Source organism: Triturus cristatus, chromosome 2_1 (assembly GCF_964204655.1).
Source record: "Triturus cristatus chromosome 2_1, aTriCri1.1, whole genome shotgun sequence".
Lineage (NCBI taxonomy): Eukaryota > Metazoa > Chordata > Amphibia > Caudata > Salamandridae > Triturus > Triturus cristatus.
The window spans coordinates 960683042-960700285 of NC_140581.1; the positions used below are offsets into that span (position 1 = coordinate 960683042).

The window sequence follows — 17244 nt, forward strand, 5'->3', positions numbered from 1 at the left end:
TTTCTAGTGAAAACTGACAATTTTTTCACATTGTGCCTAGCTGTGGATTTTTGACCCTAGCTCCGCCGGCACCTATGGAATCCTAGGAAACCTGTAAATTTGTGAAATCTAGACAACCAGGGGAATCCAAGGTGGGGTGACTTTGTGGCTCTCACCAGGTTCTGTTACCCAGAATCCCTTGCAAACCTCAAACATAGTTAAAAAAAAACACATTTTCCTCACAATTCTGTGATAGAAAGTTCAGGAATCTGTGTGGATCCACAAATTCCACCTACCCCGCATTCCCCAAAGTTTTCCTATAAAAATGGACCTCACTTGTGTGGGTAGGCCTAGTGCCCGTGACAGGAAACGGGCCAAAACTCAACGTGGACACACCACATTTTTACAGTGAAAACTGACCCTTTTTTTGCAAAGTGCCTAGCTGTGGATTTTGAACCCTACCTCTGGCAGCACGCAGGGAAACCTAGCAAACCTATGCTTTTTTGAAAACTACACACCCAGCGGTATCCAGGATGGGGTGACTTGTGTGGCTCTCACCAGGTTCTGTTACCCAGAATCCCTTGAAAATCTCAAACTTTGTAAAAAAAAACCACATTTTCCTCAAATTTCTGTGATGGAAAGTTGTGAAATCTGCATGGATATGAGGAATGCTATAAATCAAATGGAATACTTGAGAGCGGGTCTATGGAGAGATGAGAGGCACTGTTGATAGTGAAGGAATCATTGCGGAGCTCCACCAAAGATTGTTGTATCCTAGTGCACTGTAAGGTCATAATTTACTATGATTTAAAAGTTAATACAATTAAATATAGAATGACAAATGTGTTGCAGCATGCACCACTATTGCCATTTTAATAAAATTTTCTTGAGGGGAGAACCCCCCCAAAACCCCCCTTATAGTGGTCGTACTTGCTCTGCACCATACGGGGACTGGTCTGTCAAAATTTGCCTGGGCTGCTTGGAGTTCACAGTCTGGTCCCGGTCATAAGCATGAAGTGGTGGCAAGTGGGAACTTTAAGTGCATTCTCGTACTCTTCGTGTGTGTATTTTCCCTTCGTGCAGTTAAATGTGCACTGGAACACCCTGCTGCTGCCCTGTCTAGTCCCTGGTGTGAACCCTGCGGTAAACAGTTGTCCAAGTGCGCGGGATGAACTTTTTTAATTTTAGAAAAACAGTTTCTCTACTTTTTGCGAAAAGATAACCATCAGTTAATTCCGACAGCTGAAATGCTTTAGCTGAAGTGTAAAGCCGCCAGTGAGGGAAACCAGAGGAGGGGCACAGCTTCACAAGCCTTCTTGCCAGGGCACCTGCTTGCCTGAACGAAAAAAAAATGTGCGCAACTGGTCAACCTGCATATGTAAAGGGTGCTTGGAAGCCGGTATTGGCTTTAATTGATGAAACACCTTGAAGCTTCCTGATGACACACATTTATTCATTTGAGTGGTATTGTAACTGAGATACCAGCTAAGCTGTGAAATTAGTGCTTTTAAAAGACATAAAAAAAGAAAGCACTATTTTCTGGAAGTATTTTTTTTTATCTTAAACGATTTTGCGCATTTTGTTGCAGCCTAACCTGTACTGCGTTGTGTAATGTAAGTTAAAAATAATGACTTACATGTTCACAGTGCTTCCTGTCACAGACTGGGACCTTGTAGCACTAAACATTCACAAGTCAGTATTCTCAACTGCACCAACCAGGATTCTATGGCTCTCGGGTGCAGTGCATTAACTGACAGATGTTTCATAATGTATGAGGGTGTATTTCCTCTGCATTGTTTTATATGTAGTTACCTGAAGTGAAAGACCGAAAAAAGCAACAAAATATTTATTTTTTAAGCCACACCTTTGACCATCAAGGCTCACTCACCCCGCCCCGTTGCACACAGCATCACAGTTCCCACACTTTTTAATGCACTTCGACTACTGCCAGGGAGCCGCCCTCGGACTCCGGGAACGCCGTGTGCTGCTACTGCGAGGGCTCTGCACTGTCTCCGCGCCCGGGCCCGCCCTCTGCTCGGTGTATTACCATATAGGAGGCGGAGGCCGCCTGCTGCACCTGCCAGCGGCGGAGTTTAAAGTTTCAGCGTCTGCAGGAGAGCGACTGAATGTCTGCCCAAAAAGAGGTGGAGGGAACCCTACGGGGAGAGCTGCCACACCGGGCCTTGGTAAAACAACATCGGAGGACAGAGGTGGCGACACGCAGGAGGGCGTGTTAGTGTACGAACAGAGAAGGGAACGCTGAGTGCCTGCAGCGAAGGGCTCAGTATAAACCTCGCAACCTCGGGCTGTCTGACGGACGGTCCCCTCCAGTCTGCTCAGGAGCCGGGAACAGCTGCGCTGTCACAACCGGCGTCTGCAGATCAGAGGAGCCGCACCAGGGGGCAAGCTCTGCAGCGCTCCCTGTTTCAGGGATCGCACAGGCGCTACAGACCTGCATTCCTGCCGACCTCGCTCGCGCACACGGACCCCTGCACTGCTGCCTACTCGATTCTTGCCAGACCCTGTTATGGAGGAGCCGCCCGTCCCTGACCTGAGGGATGTGGAGCTGAAGCTGGGCCGGAAAGTGCCTGAGAGTTTAGCCAGGTGCCTTCGTGACGACCAAGCGGGCTTCCGGTTAAAGGCTCCCGGAGACAAGCACCCTAGTCTGGCCGGGGGGCCCGGTGACAGCGCCTTGGAGAGGCTGGAGGCGAAGATACACCTGCTGAAGCGAGAAATGGTGAGTACTGGCTGTTCCACGCAGATACTGAACAGTGCCTCCAGGGGGCGCTGTGCCCCAGATTCCTCGCAATAAACTAACTCTGCTCAGTTGCACTCCTGCAGGTGTTGCGCTTTCTGAAGATCCTGTGATATGTACACTGAAGCCTATTGTAATAGCAGAAATTATACATAATATTCGTAATACTCACAGACACTGTCTTTTGGTCAGCCTTCAGCAATTGCTGTATTGTAGTGTCTTTCATGCTTTGGTTCAATTCAGAAGACAATATCAAAAGTGGGAGACTAAGTAATTCCCCCCACCCCCCATTCACCTTGTTTGTATTAACCTACCAGAGTATGCGCCGTGATGTCACACGCCGTGATGTCACTTGCATACTGCCTAACTAGGTTAGACCCCCCCACTTCTGCTTTTTTAGGACTTGTGCCCTGGTGCAATCTAAGGTTGCTGTAGCGTTCCATTGTATCATAATTTCAGAACACACCTATCTAACCCTTCACAATACTTTCGTTGCAGTTCCATTGAGAGGAATGCAGCGCAGAACAATTCCATGAAATCGCTTTTTATTTTTTTTTAAGTTATTTGCGGCGTCCTCGTAGTCCTAAATACTGATCTGCATTGGAGGCTGTTTTGTCTGTGAGTCAGCGGTGAATATTGCTGCTAGCAGTGATGTCGGGAGCAAGCTGTCGCTATTGGGGTAGAGGCATATAGTCTCAGACTATAGCGAGCTACTGCTGTGCGTCACGAGTGTATTTTAGCATGTATACAGGGCTTAATACCTTCCTTCGTCGGCCGCTTAGGCAGTTGCCTGCATGGGCAGCCTGTGGTTGGAAGGGCGTGTCTTTGGTTTTTATACTGCTTGGGAAGTATTTCCATGTCATGTGTGATGCCCACTGTGTGGGGGCAGCACTTCGCACTGTGATGGATGAAGAAGTGTAGGAGATAGGTGCACAGTTTGTGGATTTCAGTAAACGGCAGTACGATCAGCTCTCCCTGTTCATTTTGGGGGATTTCTAGTGATCAGTCCATTAGGTTAGGCACAGGCTAGGCCATTCTGGATTTTTTTTTTTTTTTAATTTAGGTTTGTGGTCCTGAGCAGGCTTACGTTGGAGGGAGAGGTGGTCCGAACGGAAGCTTGGCTGGGACAGAATGCATCACAATCATCCATTATACCAGTGCAGTTAGGAGACTAAACTGTGCCACTCTGGACAGCACCTGGATACCCTACGGGGGATAAGTAGGATGACCAACCGTCCGTCCGTTAAGGATTCTTTAACGGACGCCATTGGTCCGTAATTTTAACCGGGCACCGATCGCACCACCCTAAAGCCGGCACAGCTTCCACCCACCTCCCTTCTTGACTCCGATGCTGTTGAGGTCGTTGTACCAAAGCTCAGATGCCCAGCAGCAGCTGCATTGGAGAGGCAGAGCGGGATGGCAACCCTCACACCTTCCGCCCTTGATGAGCTGCTAAGAGGGGCTTGAAGGTGACAGAGGGAGGGACTGCAGCTTCAGGCGCATCTATTCAGCTGCAAACAGCCCTGAATGCATCATGTCTCTGCAATTTAAAGGGGTCTCACACATTCTCTTTCTGCCCAGGGCCCCAAACACCCTAGAACCATCCCTGAGTACTCCGAGGCAGCAGGTGGTTCTCTTCACAGAGCTTAATTATCAGCCACGGTCGGTAGTAGGAGTAACTGCAGGGCGGTGACCTGGGGAGGGGGAAGGGCAGGGTGGGGGGTAGTAAACTCTGGATTACGGAGGTTTACAGGTAAGTTAACATATAAATTAATAAAATGAATTTCGTTGCGTGCACTGCATCGCATTTGGGGATGCAGTGCACGCAACAAAATTCGTTTCATTAATTTATATGTTAATTTACCTGTAAACCTCCGGAATCCATAGTTTACTACCCCCCACCCTGCCCCTCCCCCTGCCCACATCACCGCCCTGCAGTTACTCCTGCTACCGACCGCAGCTGTTAATTACTGTTAATAAATTGTAAGCAAACCTCGGTTCTTCAAACATGCAGTCTATAATGTAATACAATAAAGAAATGGCACAATCGCACCCAAACTGATTAACAAAGTATGGAGGACAATCAGTTAAATCAGTTCTCTTGGAGTATCTCCTTTAAGTACTGTACATCACAGTGGGGGATGGCAAAACTAACATTTTGGAAAGAGAGCCTGTCTTCTTGTTGTCTTGCCCAGGAGGGGGTGAGGAGCCCTACACCCCGCCCCCCGGAATAGACCAAGATGATTCTAGAATACTGCATGCCCACCCCTGTGCCCACCCTGGTGGATCCTGTTCCCCCTCCTGTGATGGCTCCTGCCCCCCCCCAGTGGTGGCTCCTGTCCCCCCGCCTGTGACGGCTCCTGTGCCCCCTGTGGTGGATCCTGTCCCCGCCCTGGGTGGCTTCTGTCCCAGTCCTGGAATGGCTCCTGCAGCAAGGGTGAAGTTCTTGATGGGCCTCTTCTCAAAAAGGCTCAGCTCAAAATTAATATGAAAAGGTGGGCGAGTGAGTAAGTGAATGGCTGGATGAATTAGTGAAAGGGTGAATGGATGAATTAAAGATTGAATAGATGGATAATGAGAGAGGATGGGTGGATTGATGAGGAGTGGAAGGATGGATGAGAGAAAAGGTAAATAGCTGGATGTATGGGTAGAAGGGTAGCTGGATGGGTAAAAGGGTGGATGGATGAGTGAAAAGGCAGATGATGAGTGAGTGGGTGGATGAGTGAAATGATGGATGGATTGATGAATTGATAAGTGCAAGGGTGAATGGATGGACGGATGAGTGAAAGTGTGGATGTAAGGACGGATGAGTGAGTGAAAGGGAGGGTAGGTGGACAAAAGGATGAATAGATGAGTGAGGGAGTGAAAGGATAAATGGATGAGAGAAAGGATGGATGAGTGATAGGGTCAATGGATGGATTCATGAGTGGATGAGTAGATGGGTGGGTGGATGGATGGAAGGGAGGATGACTAAGTGAAAGGGTCGATGGAGAGAGGGAGGATGGATGGATCACTGAAAGGGTGGATGGGTGGAAGGATGAGTGACTGGGTGGATGGATGAGTAAGTGAAATGATGGCTGGATGGGTGAATGGATGGATGGGTAGAAGAGTGGATGGATGATGGTAAAGATGGATAGGGTGAAAGGGTGGATGGATGTATAATGGACGGATGAAAGTATGGATGAGTGAAATGATAGATGGAACGATACATGATGAATAGGTTTGCAAATGGTTGAATATGTTTGGATATGGCTGGGCTTACTTGTATACTATTGCGCGACTTCCTCTGATGTGTCTGTAAAACATACCTATTGTCCTGAAGTTTTGTCCTGAATTTTGACCTCCTGTCCTGAATTTGTGTCCTGAATTTTGACCCTTTGTCCTGAATTTTTACACTCACCGTCCTGAATTTGCACCAATGCCAGTTGGTCACCCTAGTGATAAGCTGCGCTATATCAATCTACAAATATTTAATTTACTGGGGGGGGGGGGCAGAGGTATGTGCCAGAGGGAATGTTGTTGCATGCCTGCTGAAATGATGATGGGGGGGTTGTTGCTGTGGAACAGAAGTGGGTTATAGACCAGCCCTGCAGCGATGCAGTCTGTCTATGACGAGCAGACTGTTAGTACCGTTGTTCGACAAGGCCAGCGGGGACTGCAGCTCCTGTCAGTGAGCGGCAGCAAGGGACGCTGCTGCATGTGAGCGGTGCAAAGCTGTTGACAGCTGGCAAGGGCGTAGGGTGGCGCTGCCGCCAAGGAGACCCAAATTTGTGTGTGAAAGTGAGACCACTATCGGCAGGGCTTTGTAGCAGGGCCGCTTTAAGGCAGTGTGACTGGTGCTGCCGCACTGGGCGCTGACCTGTGGAGGGGGCGCTGTGTTTAGCAATAACTTATGATTGGAGAGATAAGTGGCACTTATGCCCGGTGGTGGTGAGAGAAAGTGAGGAGGTGGTTATGGAGTGTGGGGGCGCCAAAAATGATTGTCGCAGCGGGCGCCACCAGCGCTAAAGCCAGCCCTGCTTTGTAGGCAATTCTAAAAAGTAGTTGTCGAGACAGGTCCCGATCGGGCTCTCCATTTTTACCATCACCCTCCTGGGCACTCTGCAGCAGTACCACTCTGGGGTCTGCTGTCAGTAACCAGTTGCGCATCCCGCCCCAGTGTTTACCAAAGAGACTAGGAGACCATGCCCGTAAAAGTAGAGGGACGCAGGTTCTCAGAAACTAGCCCATGGCAACCCGGGCCCTCTCGGTAAATATCCGTCCCTTTGGCCGGCGGTCACGTGTGTCCGCAGGTTGCATTCCATTGATACAATTCACGCAATGTATACGTGCCTCAGCCCAGTGGAATGGTGCTGTAAACGTGAAGAGGGGCTGAGCAGAGTTCGAACAAAGGATAAACTCTCCAGAGAGGAAGGGAGCGCACCAATACCAACTCACTCTTCTGGCCCTCACAGAGGCATTGCCTCACGGCCCCTCATTGCCAGCTCGTGAGAACAAAACTCAAAAAGTTGTGCCTAGTGTTTGAGAATTGCAGAACTCTATATATCCTGCTGCGCCCTCGGACAGTGAGGAGTTTTGCTTAGTGCTTGAAATGAAAATATAAAAGTGTGGGTGCTCACTTTTCCAGAGTACCCTTCTGGTACTGAGAAGTGCAGATTCTCTCCTATTAAAAGTATTGCACCTCGCTTAAAAAGTGCAGGTACTCCCCCTTTCAGCTTCACGAAGTGCAGGTACCGGCCGCCCCTTAAAAGCACTGCTTCTGCCGTTGCAAACATACGCCATAACTTTACCCCTCCCCCACCCTGTTATAAGAGTTTTACACGTGTTTCTTTGTTAACATGATTGCTGTTTTCCGGTATAAAGCCGGATAAATAAAATGCATAAGTGTTAATTCATCAGAGGGGGAGCGTGGTCCAGTTTCCTCTTCCTTGGCGCGTGCACACGCATTTCAAGCGCCAAGTCTTACATCGACTATCTCTCAAGAGAAAGGGAGCGACCACAGTTTTACCACTAACTCAGCAAAAACTGTCCTTTATTGTTTATCCAGCGCCCGCACAGATGAACATTGGTGCCTGTTTTCAAAAGAACACTTATTTTGAAATCTCCATGTTTTGATGGGCTAAATGTACTATAAATCGACATTCCTTCACTTTTCTGAGCAGGGTGTTTTTTTCCCGTCCCGTGTTGACTATTATTGTGAAAGCCTGTCTCGACACTCCATCTCCAAATGTGCTGCAATTAGGCCTCTCTACAATTTAGTGTGTTGGGGCACTTTTTTTGGGAGTCGGTCGGGGAGGTGCGTTCTTGCGGATATCTTTTTTTTTTTTTAATCTGTACTTTGTTCTTTTATGTGCATGCTGTCGGCCTGTCTTCATATGCCCTTTCTTCAAGGAGAGGGTTCATTTCGGATCTCCTCACCTGAAAGGGTTTCTTTCCAATCAGTAAGGTATTGTGATGTGTGGTCGTTTTTCCACAACTTGCCTTTGTTAATAAAAGGTTATCAGCACTGGTAAATCAGAAGTCATGGAACCTAGTGTTCTGACTGCCCTAACAAACATAGCTTTTCAAACGTGAGACAATATATATGCTTGTTTTCGAACGCTGGTACAAGGAATTCCGTGTATTTGGTGTTTGCCAAATCTTGAGCACAGTTCCATAGGATTAAGTTCTGTAATTTTGTTATCACAATATTATCCCCTTTGCTGTGACTCATTTTTCTGTAGCAGGCAGTGGTGTCTCATGGTTTGATCTACCTTCTTGGAAGTGAGTGGTTTATATATTGTAGCTGGTAGCATAGCGTTGCTTTGAGGGAACCAGTATTAAGGAAATACTTATTGTGGATTTTTTTTATGTTCACATGAATCACATCAAGTATTGGAGTTGTCCTTGGAAACACATGAACTAAATACTGCTGCAACCTTACTGAATTGCTGAATACCGCCTCTTTAGGGTAGGACTTACAGGGGTTAATGTGGTCTGTCAAAGTTTATTTGGGTGATGGTGTGGGGAAGAATGTCTAGGTATTACGTGTATGTCTCGTATATGTAGTGTTAAAGTAGACTTCCGGATTGTAAACCATATTTCATGTTTTTTAAATTGATTTTAATGGAATATTCTCAAAATGGTAATGCGTTTAATTGTAGTCATATTTCTCTTCAATGTATACCATCTGCACTTAATTTGTTAGTTGCCTGTGGCTCAATCTTTTGCCTACGGATCAAGGGATATGTAAAATTGCAACCTCTGCTCTCTTTCTAGCCAAGCCTGCCATCCTCTTCTTGTGAACTGTTCTTTAGTCAACAGCTCATTTTCTGATTGTGTCATGCAGTGTCTCGTGTGGCGGATTGATGGGCACTGCACATGAGACTACACTGCCAGCCAGCAGTCACACAGCTCTCGTGTCGCTGGTCATGGATGCTGTGGGACGGCATCGTGTGGACCGTGAGGGTGGATTGAGCAGTGGCAGCGGTGTGTCCTTGAGGACTGTTTCCTGGAACCACCTCTGTGAGGGAGCAGGAGAATAATTCTATAGTGGCAGGTGCAGTATACAATTTAAGAGTTCAGACTGGCCAAGGCACAGAAGAGATGTGGCAATGCATGGTGTAGCACACACACTCACACAATCATTAGTTACAGGACAAGAAATAAAAAAAATGCACAGTGTACCATACAGATGCACACAGCCATATGGCACAGTAGAAAGATTGCCATGTAAGGTACACCTCATATATTCAAGCTATCTTCTGGCCTAGCATAAGTGTGATAAATGCAAGGCGTATGCACACCAGTCACCATAACATAATTGATCACAGAAAAAAAGTGTAGCAGATGCAAGGAACTGGTGTGCCAGAACTCACACCTGCAAAAGAAACAATTGATGGACGGAATGCTGGACAATGCAAGCATTCACCCCCAGTCACAAGGATCTGGGTTAACTCCATCATTCTTTAACTCACCACACCACCCCAGTTTGGACCCAACCATATGCAAACCAGTCTTGACCCTGTCCCTTGTGGGAACAGTCCAGCCCAAACTGATTTGAATATGGCTGGGTCCAAACTGGAATGGCGAGCAAAAAAACGATGGATTTAGGCCCAGATCTCTGTACTGGGGTGAATGTCTGACATTGTTCTGCATTCTGTCCATCAATTGTTCTTTTTGCATTTGTCACCCCGAGTGGGACGGGTGAGCCCAGACGTGGGTCCCGTGCTCTCCATGTCACTCGAGTCAAGCTATCCTGGCTGATGAGGGCTGAAAGCCTGAAACCAGTACTAGGATGCTTGTTTCCAGTCCAGGGAGGACCTGGCATGGCAGTTCGGGTTGGACCCAGCCATCATCTTGTTGTGTTTCCTATGTTTGCTGTAAGTGGCCAAGGGTATGCCCAGACGTGGACCCCTTGCTCACTATGCCACTGGTTTCAAGCAAGGCAGGCTGATGAGGAAAAATACTTCGAAACCAGACCCAGGATGCTTGTTTCAGGTCCAGGGAGGACCTGGCAAGGCAGTTTGGGCTGGAATGTTCCCTAGAAGAACAAGATCAAGACTGATTTAGCATATGGCCGGGTCCAAACTGGGGTTGCATAGTGAGCAAAAGAACGATGGATTAAACCCAGATCTGTTACTGCAGGTAAGTGGTTGAAAAGTTTCAGCACTCCGTCCATCATCTTGTTGTGTTCGCTACTCTTAAAAAGGTGACAGCCAAAAATGCTAGCTCGTCCTCTCCATCTGTGTGCATAGCATGTTGAGTAAAAGGTAGTCACTGGATATTCTACAAATTGCAACTTCAATCCAGTCCTGTGTGACTTCACCTAAATCCAACCGCCCTGTCATATTCAAGATTGGTCCCAAAGATGTGTTAGGAACCATGAATTTAGTGTGCATTTTCTATTCGGTGTGCCATTTTTCCATAGTAAACAGTTTCAAGTAAAACTCATTAAGAGTTTGTGCATTTCTTCCTAGATAATTTATTTCAGCAGGGCAACGTGCAGAGTATAGAGTTGAGGCAGGTAGCCTCCTTGTAAGAAATTGGGTTATTTGTTGAGGGGGGAGTAGGTACTTACCTCTGGTAATAACCACAATCCTTGCAAGTATGAACTCTTAATCTCACCAGATTAACTTGAGCTCAAGCCTGTGGCTGCTACGACGGGCCTAACTTGAAGGCCATGTGTTAAGTTATAATGCAATTCCGAAACAGTAATGAAGTCAAAATGCAAAACAATTAAAATCTGAAATCAAATTTGAAGAATGGAGTAATATTAATAGATAAAATGAAAAAAATCCAATAAGGGGTACCGGATATATGAATGTTTAAAGTTTTATGCAGAAATGGTGCCAAGAAGCACAAATTGGCAATGGTTGCAGTAGAACAGGACCTAGGAAGCCTGATGTTGACTGCTTTAGAGCTCAGGTTAGATACACTAACAAGGTTCATCCTGGTCAAAGATGTTTCCTTCTGATTTTAGTCCTTTAAGTCCCCATCCACTGCAGGAGTACACTTCTAAAGACCGCACAAGACTACAGGGGAGGCATTTAGAGACTCATTGGGTGTCAGGCAGTGGCCGCTGCAGGGTCCAATCCAGATCCAGTTGCTGCTGGGCATTTGTAGGAAATGTAGCTTGTTGTGTCCCTGTAGCGTTAAAAGTAGGTTAGCCATATGTCCTTGGAGTGAACTTCTTTGCCCTGCATACACAAAAGAGAGAGAGCAGGTCCAGTCTTTTAACTCTTCTCAAGTCTCAGGCAGCAGGTTAATTCCTCTTCCGATCTTCCGCAGGTCCTGAAGTGTTCTGAGGTGGATGCCTGGTGATGCCACAACTATGTATGACACAAGCTTGTGGGTGGGATTAACTCTCCCCCCCACTACCCAGATGCCCTAACCAATGGGATACAGATTCCCAGGGATAACCCTACCCACATCAAACATTTTCAAGATGGCTAAAGTCTTTGGCCACACTAAACTTGCCTGCTGAGGGTGTGTGTGGGGAATGTACTATGGTAATCCTAGTGTCCTCCTACATCTAACACTAAAATCTAGTTTTAGGCAGTAACTCAACTCCTAACTAACTCAGAGATGAAGTCTGGTAGGACAAAGCTGAGTTCTTAGCAACCAGACAGTGGTTACACACACATTTGTTTGGCATTCTCCTTCCCCTCTTGGAAGTAGGCCCCAAATGTCATATGACAAACCTCAGCAGACCTGTCAAGTCTCCAGCTGGATCTGACACTATGATGTCACCAAGAGGCCCACTGTGATGGAGGCCGGTCTGGCTAAGGGGACAAAAGAAGGGTGCAGGCCTGGGTGCTAGCTACATCTGCTTGTGACAGGGTAAGCCTCTTCGAAGTTAATCATGACCTTGGACCCAACCCAAAGGCCATCCTGTCAAGGGCACAAGAACACCTCCTCACACCAAAGGCCTTTTTGTCTCTGTCCTGGGACAAGTTCACACCTAATAAAATGTTAATTCTTTCTGGCAGAAGAGGGAGACCAAAATGCTGATTTAGCTTCCAGGAACTTAAGGCAGAGTAAAGGTAATGTTGTAAAATGCATCTTACCAAAATAGTTATTACAAATCCAACTTCACCAGTGAGTTGGGCTTGTAATAAATATTTCAAAATATATGTGGATAGCACAATGGGTGCAGCAGTCCATTCATGACCTTTAATGTATAAGCCCTGGGTGCACATGTGTACCAAATACCTGGGATCTATAGGTAATTAAATATGCTAATTAGGAGTATACCAATTGTATCTTGTTGAAAGGAATAGCGCAAAAACTTCACCACTGGTTTCAGGGGTAAAGTGCACAAAGTTCTAGCTCCACCAAAAATAGGATTTAGCCAAAGGCACAAAAAAATCAAGAGCGACCCTTCAAAAGAGCAAAATTAACAACACTCCTCTTCACTGTAAAAGATCTACAGGGCACTTTCTGGCATTAATATGGCACCTCCAGCACCCTGAACCTCAGATTGCATCTGTGCTGGAGAAAGGGCAGAAGAAGGACTACCTTGATGATCACTGGACCTGGCAAGAGGGGCGGCACCAACTGCTGGACTGCAACGGCTGTTCCTTGGCCTACCAAGGATAGGACTATTCCAGGCTCCCGGAAAAGCCAAAAAGTTGAAGTCCAGCTCCAGGGCCATCAAAGCTCAAGTAGCCGGTTTTGGCTGGTTGGGAGCCACCTCTTCTGGATCGCCGCTAACCACTAATGTGCAGCCAAGAAGACCACTTCTCTGCTCTCATAAATTTGCACCAGAGTCAGGCGGACCTAGGAGAGTCATCAGAGTGCGGACTGGTCACCCAAAAGGGACAGTAACATATGGCACAGGGGACAGCTGGACCTGCTGTAACTGGAGAACAGTAGCTCAGTCATAACTGCACTTTTACCGGCTGGAAGAGGACTTCGAGGGTCACTGACTGCTGTAGCTAACATCACACCACCTCACCCATTAACCGCGGATTAAGCATAGGAGGAACCTCCATGATCGCACAGCACCCAGCGCATCCTCAACATCCTGTATCGTCCGTACCATGACCACTCCATTGAAGTCTATGGCAGTTTTGATGTAAAGTGTGGAATTGGACTCAAGACTGCTTTGATGCCCAGGTAATTTTTCAAATACTCCCTCTGGCCTCCCTGACCTTCTGCTGTCAGAACTCGTCACCCAGTCTGGGCCTGAGGAGCCAAATACAACTCTTTAAAACTATTCAAAAGTTTCCAAACTTTACGGTTACCAATGCTTGTTCGTGCTTTGGACTAAGAAGCTAAGAATTGTGTTCTCTGGCGCCTAGGGTCCTCATGTGGAGTCTAGTCCTGTGCCCTCGTGTCTCTACGTGGAAGCAGTTCCCACAGCCACAATGTACCATCTGTTAAAAATGAAATACAACACAGAGAAGCCACTTCCAAACAGCGTTTAATGAAAAATAGCAGGCATAACAGCAAAATATCAGAGACAATTGTCTTTGCAACTCACCAGGGCTCACACTAGAAAAATGGTTAGTCGGAACAATGCTCTAAAACGTGCACATTTTGATTTAGTGTATGTATACAATTTCACCTAAAGAATGCATCATACACTCCAAGGTTAGCAAAGTACATATGTCTTTCATTTTCCGGCCTTCCCAAATAACATTGTTACCAAATAAGTATCTGTTCTGCTTCACAAATCTTCTGTCCATCTTGAAGATCTGGCATTCAACTCTCATACTGGAATCTGACTATGGAATGAGCTACCAGCCTCGTGGATAGTCACTGCAGGTGTTGTTGTCTTCCAAAATCATGCTAATACTGTTTACAGGTTCCTGCCTCGCTTATGCTGGGAAGTGGCAAGCAATGGGAACATAGTACACACAGTATACATTCCTTCACTCACAAATGTTGTAGTGAGTGTTGCACATTTGTAGACAGTTGAAGGAAGGTTGGATTTTGTGGAACTTGTTCTGGTTCTTCTTAACTAATCTAAATACCTAAGAAGTGGATAAAGAAAAAATCCAAGATCTGATGACCTTTTGTCATGAATCCAGGAAATAAATGCTGTAGAGGAACTTTTCATTAAAAGGAAGTAATATTTGTGTAATTCTCTGTCTTGCAGTACTTGCTTAGAAAGCAGAGGTGTCAGCTCTCTCATGATACAAGTATCTTGTGCTGTAGTTACATGAAGGTACCTTACCCATCAGCAAGGGAGCACCAGGCTGCAACAGATAGCCTAAAAATGATATTGCTCAATGGGAAGGGCAAGCTTGCTAAAGACAATTTGCCAGTTTTCCCTAAGCTCCTAAAATCATTGCACTGGAGCGACAAGTATGCAATCTTAATTTTTCAAATTCCGATCAAGACAGTCTTTTAAAAAGGATTTTAAAGTAGTTGTCCTTATTTATTCAGGATTTTCTGTTGTGCAGACAAAATCGAAGTAGATGTTCCAAGACTTTACTAAGGGCAGTTTAGTATGTTAACAGGTCGATAATTACATGTAGAGAGCTCTTAGGATAGTACACGTTGAAGAGTGTTGAGTTGTAATGCAAAAATGTTTCATATACAGTTTTATAGTCGAAAATTCTCGCATTTAAGAATGTAAAAGATTTCTGAAGTACAGAAGGAGCATGTGTCATGGAAAGTAACAGTTTTTAGGCTGTGTGAATACAATGTTGCTCAGTATGTAGCAGGTGGCTTCAGAAATAAAATGGTTTTCATGTGTTTTGATTGCTGCGAAAGAAAGGTCTTTTTTGATGCTTAGCTGAAGGTCATCAGTAAAGAAAAGGCTTTTTGTAGAAAATTGTTTTCAGATGGAGATAAATTGTGCTTTGGAGGTGTCTTGAACCCACCTGCGGTTTCTACTTTCAAATGATGCGATGTATCTTATTTGCAAACTTGGACAATGATGCAGACTTAAAAAGTATTTCACACACATTGAGTTCTGATTATGCTGCTCTTGTATCCCCAACATTTTTTTGTCTGACGAGTCTTGAAGCTCCACGAAGAACTGTTTTAAGGCAGCTGTCTGGATAGCCAAGTGGCCGGTGACTGAAGAAATACAGAGTTTCTGTCTTGACTATTGTGCCCAAACATGTTTAAGATCTTCTTTAGAATTTACATTTCTAGACACATCTTAAAATTGTTAGTTTCTGTTGAATAACCCTTGTATTTAAGTTTTATGTTATGTGGTATGAAACCCAGAGATTTGGCTTCAAGAATCCACTTGGAGCAAAGAGCTGCTTCTTTGAGGTTATTATGCCACAAGGTTGCTCTGTTACTCCATGGGTAATAACTGATTATATGGGATTCAGAAGCATTTTGGGTCAGTTTTAGTTGCCATCTGGTTATCTGTCTTTGTATCTGAGGGATGCAGCAGTCCTTAACGCAGACCATGGAGGAATTGCAGTGAATTTTTGTATAAATCTGCATCTCGACTTGTGGTGTTTTTTGGGATGACCATATGGTTAGAAATTGGAAAAGGAATGATGGGATTTGCTTAGTCACTTTTGATAAGGGGTCTTCTCCTTGAAGTACGTGTTTAGCCTTAATAATGAAGCGATGTTTAGTGTCTACATGCTTTGAAATGCATTGTGGGACAGGTGGCAAAGAATGCGCTCTTTTGAAAGAGCTCAATATTTAAAAATAAATTGCATCAAGGCAAATATTGGAGTGTTTACGAAAGACATGCTGAACATACATATATGTGGGTGGATACTTCACATACATGCACAGAAAGGATATTGGAGTGCACACAGACAAGTTAAACAAGACTATTTTATTTAAGGCAGGGCCAGTTTTAAGTTGTATTTAACAGAGTATGGAAAGGAGTAAAAGGTACTAGACTCGTGTCAGATAATAGGGGGTCAGTATGATGGCGGAAGGACCGCCAGGCCGGCAGTGGAAGTCCCTCTGCCATCTGACTCCCATTTCCCCCTGCCACATTAGGATGGCGGGGGGAATCGCTTTGTGACCGCGGCGGTCACAAAGACCCCCCTCCACGCTTCCGCCACAGGCAATCATCATGATTGCCTGGCAGAGCGGTCAGCATGGGTAAAATGGCGGTGGTGACTAACAGGCACCGCCCGCCAGATTACAATGCATTTGTCAGCCAGCCTTTCCATGGCGGTGGAACCGCCATGGAAAGGCTGGTGGAGGCTGGGTTCGGGGGCCCGTTGCGGGACCCCTCTGTGTGGGGGGAGGGTGTCTGTGCACGGGGGTACCCATGGTACCCCCTATATTTTCATGCACAAGGTGGCAGGCACCGCGTGGTGCCTGCCATGTTGTGCATGGAAATGCCCTACGTGGCACTTTGGCATTGCAAACGGTGCTGCAGCCAGCAGCACTGTCTGCAATGATCAGGGCCCTGGATGTGCCCGCCACTATGGCGGGCACATCCTAATTCACTCAGCTGGACCGCCACCTTACCGGCAGGTGGTCCCAGCACCGCAACGATGGCAAGTTGACTGATGTCCGCCCGCCACCGTAATGAGCCCCATACTCACAATTACTTTTTGAACATGGTACAGGGAAGAAGTGATTGATGAAACAGACCACCTCCAAAGTCTAAGAATTATGATGCGACCATATGTTTTTTTTTCCCTTTGGAGAAATGTTTGTAAGAGGTTCATGTAAGAATTTGACAGAAAAGTTTACCATTCAAAGCACATTAGGTAGAACATGGGGGACATGATAATTTCTTTAAGAGATGAGATTCAGTCAACTCGTACTACTGTCTTTTTTTTCTTTCTTTTTTTTCATACGGTGGAAACCTTGGATCTAATGAACAAACTTTACTATAGACACCTCTGTTTTTCCAGTCCGTGTTTTCAGAGTTTAGTTCAATGAGATTTCATGAAAGTGCGACAGAGTTGGTTAGTGCTAGAAATGGGTATAATGTGAGATCATTGGGTTGATCTGATAATTATGTTTGAGGACCAGTGGAAGTGCCCAGAATTGACCAAAGGGTTTTCTTCCTTTTCATAACAATAAAACACTGCCACCATTCTTCCTGGTTTTCGCCTTATGTGGCTTCTGTATTCACAGGA

The 17244-nt window shown here is 45.9% G+C and overlaps 1 protein-coding gene across 2 annotated transcripts in view; it reads left to right on the plus strand.

Moving 5' to 3' along the window:
• Positions 1–1931: 1931 nt before the first annotated feature.
• The window catches only part of LURAP1L (leucine rich adaptor protein 1 like), a 122981-nt gene continuing 107668 nt past the window's right edge, over positions 1932–17244 (plus strand). Inside the window, exon 1 of one of the 2 annotated variants that reach the window (XM_085633664.1) lies at positions 1932–2716. In XM_085633664.1, coding sequence (XP_085489790.1) covers positions 2507–2716 — 210 coding nt within the window. In that variant the 5' untranslated portion in view covers positions 1932–2506. The remainder of the gene's footprint in view (positions 2717–17244) is intronic. The other variant, XM_085633672.1, reaches the window with a different exon arrangement.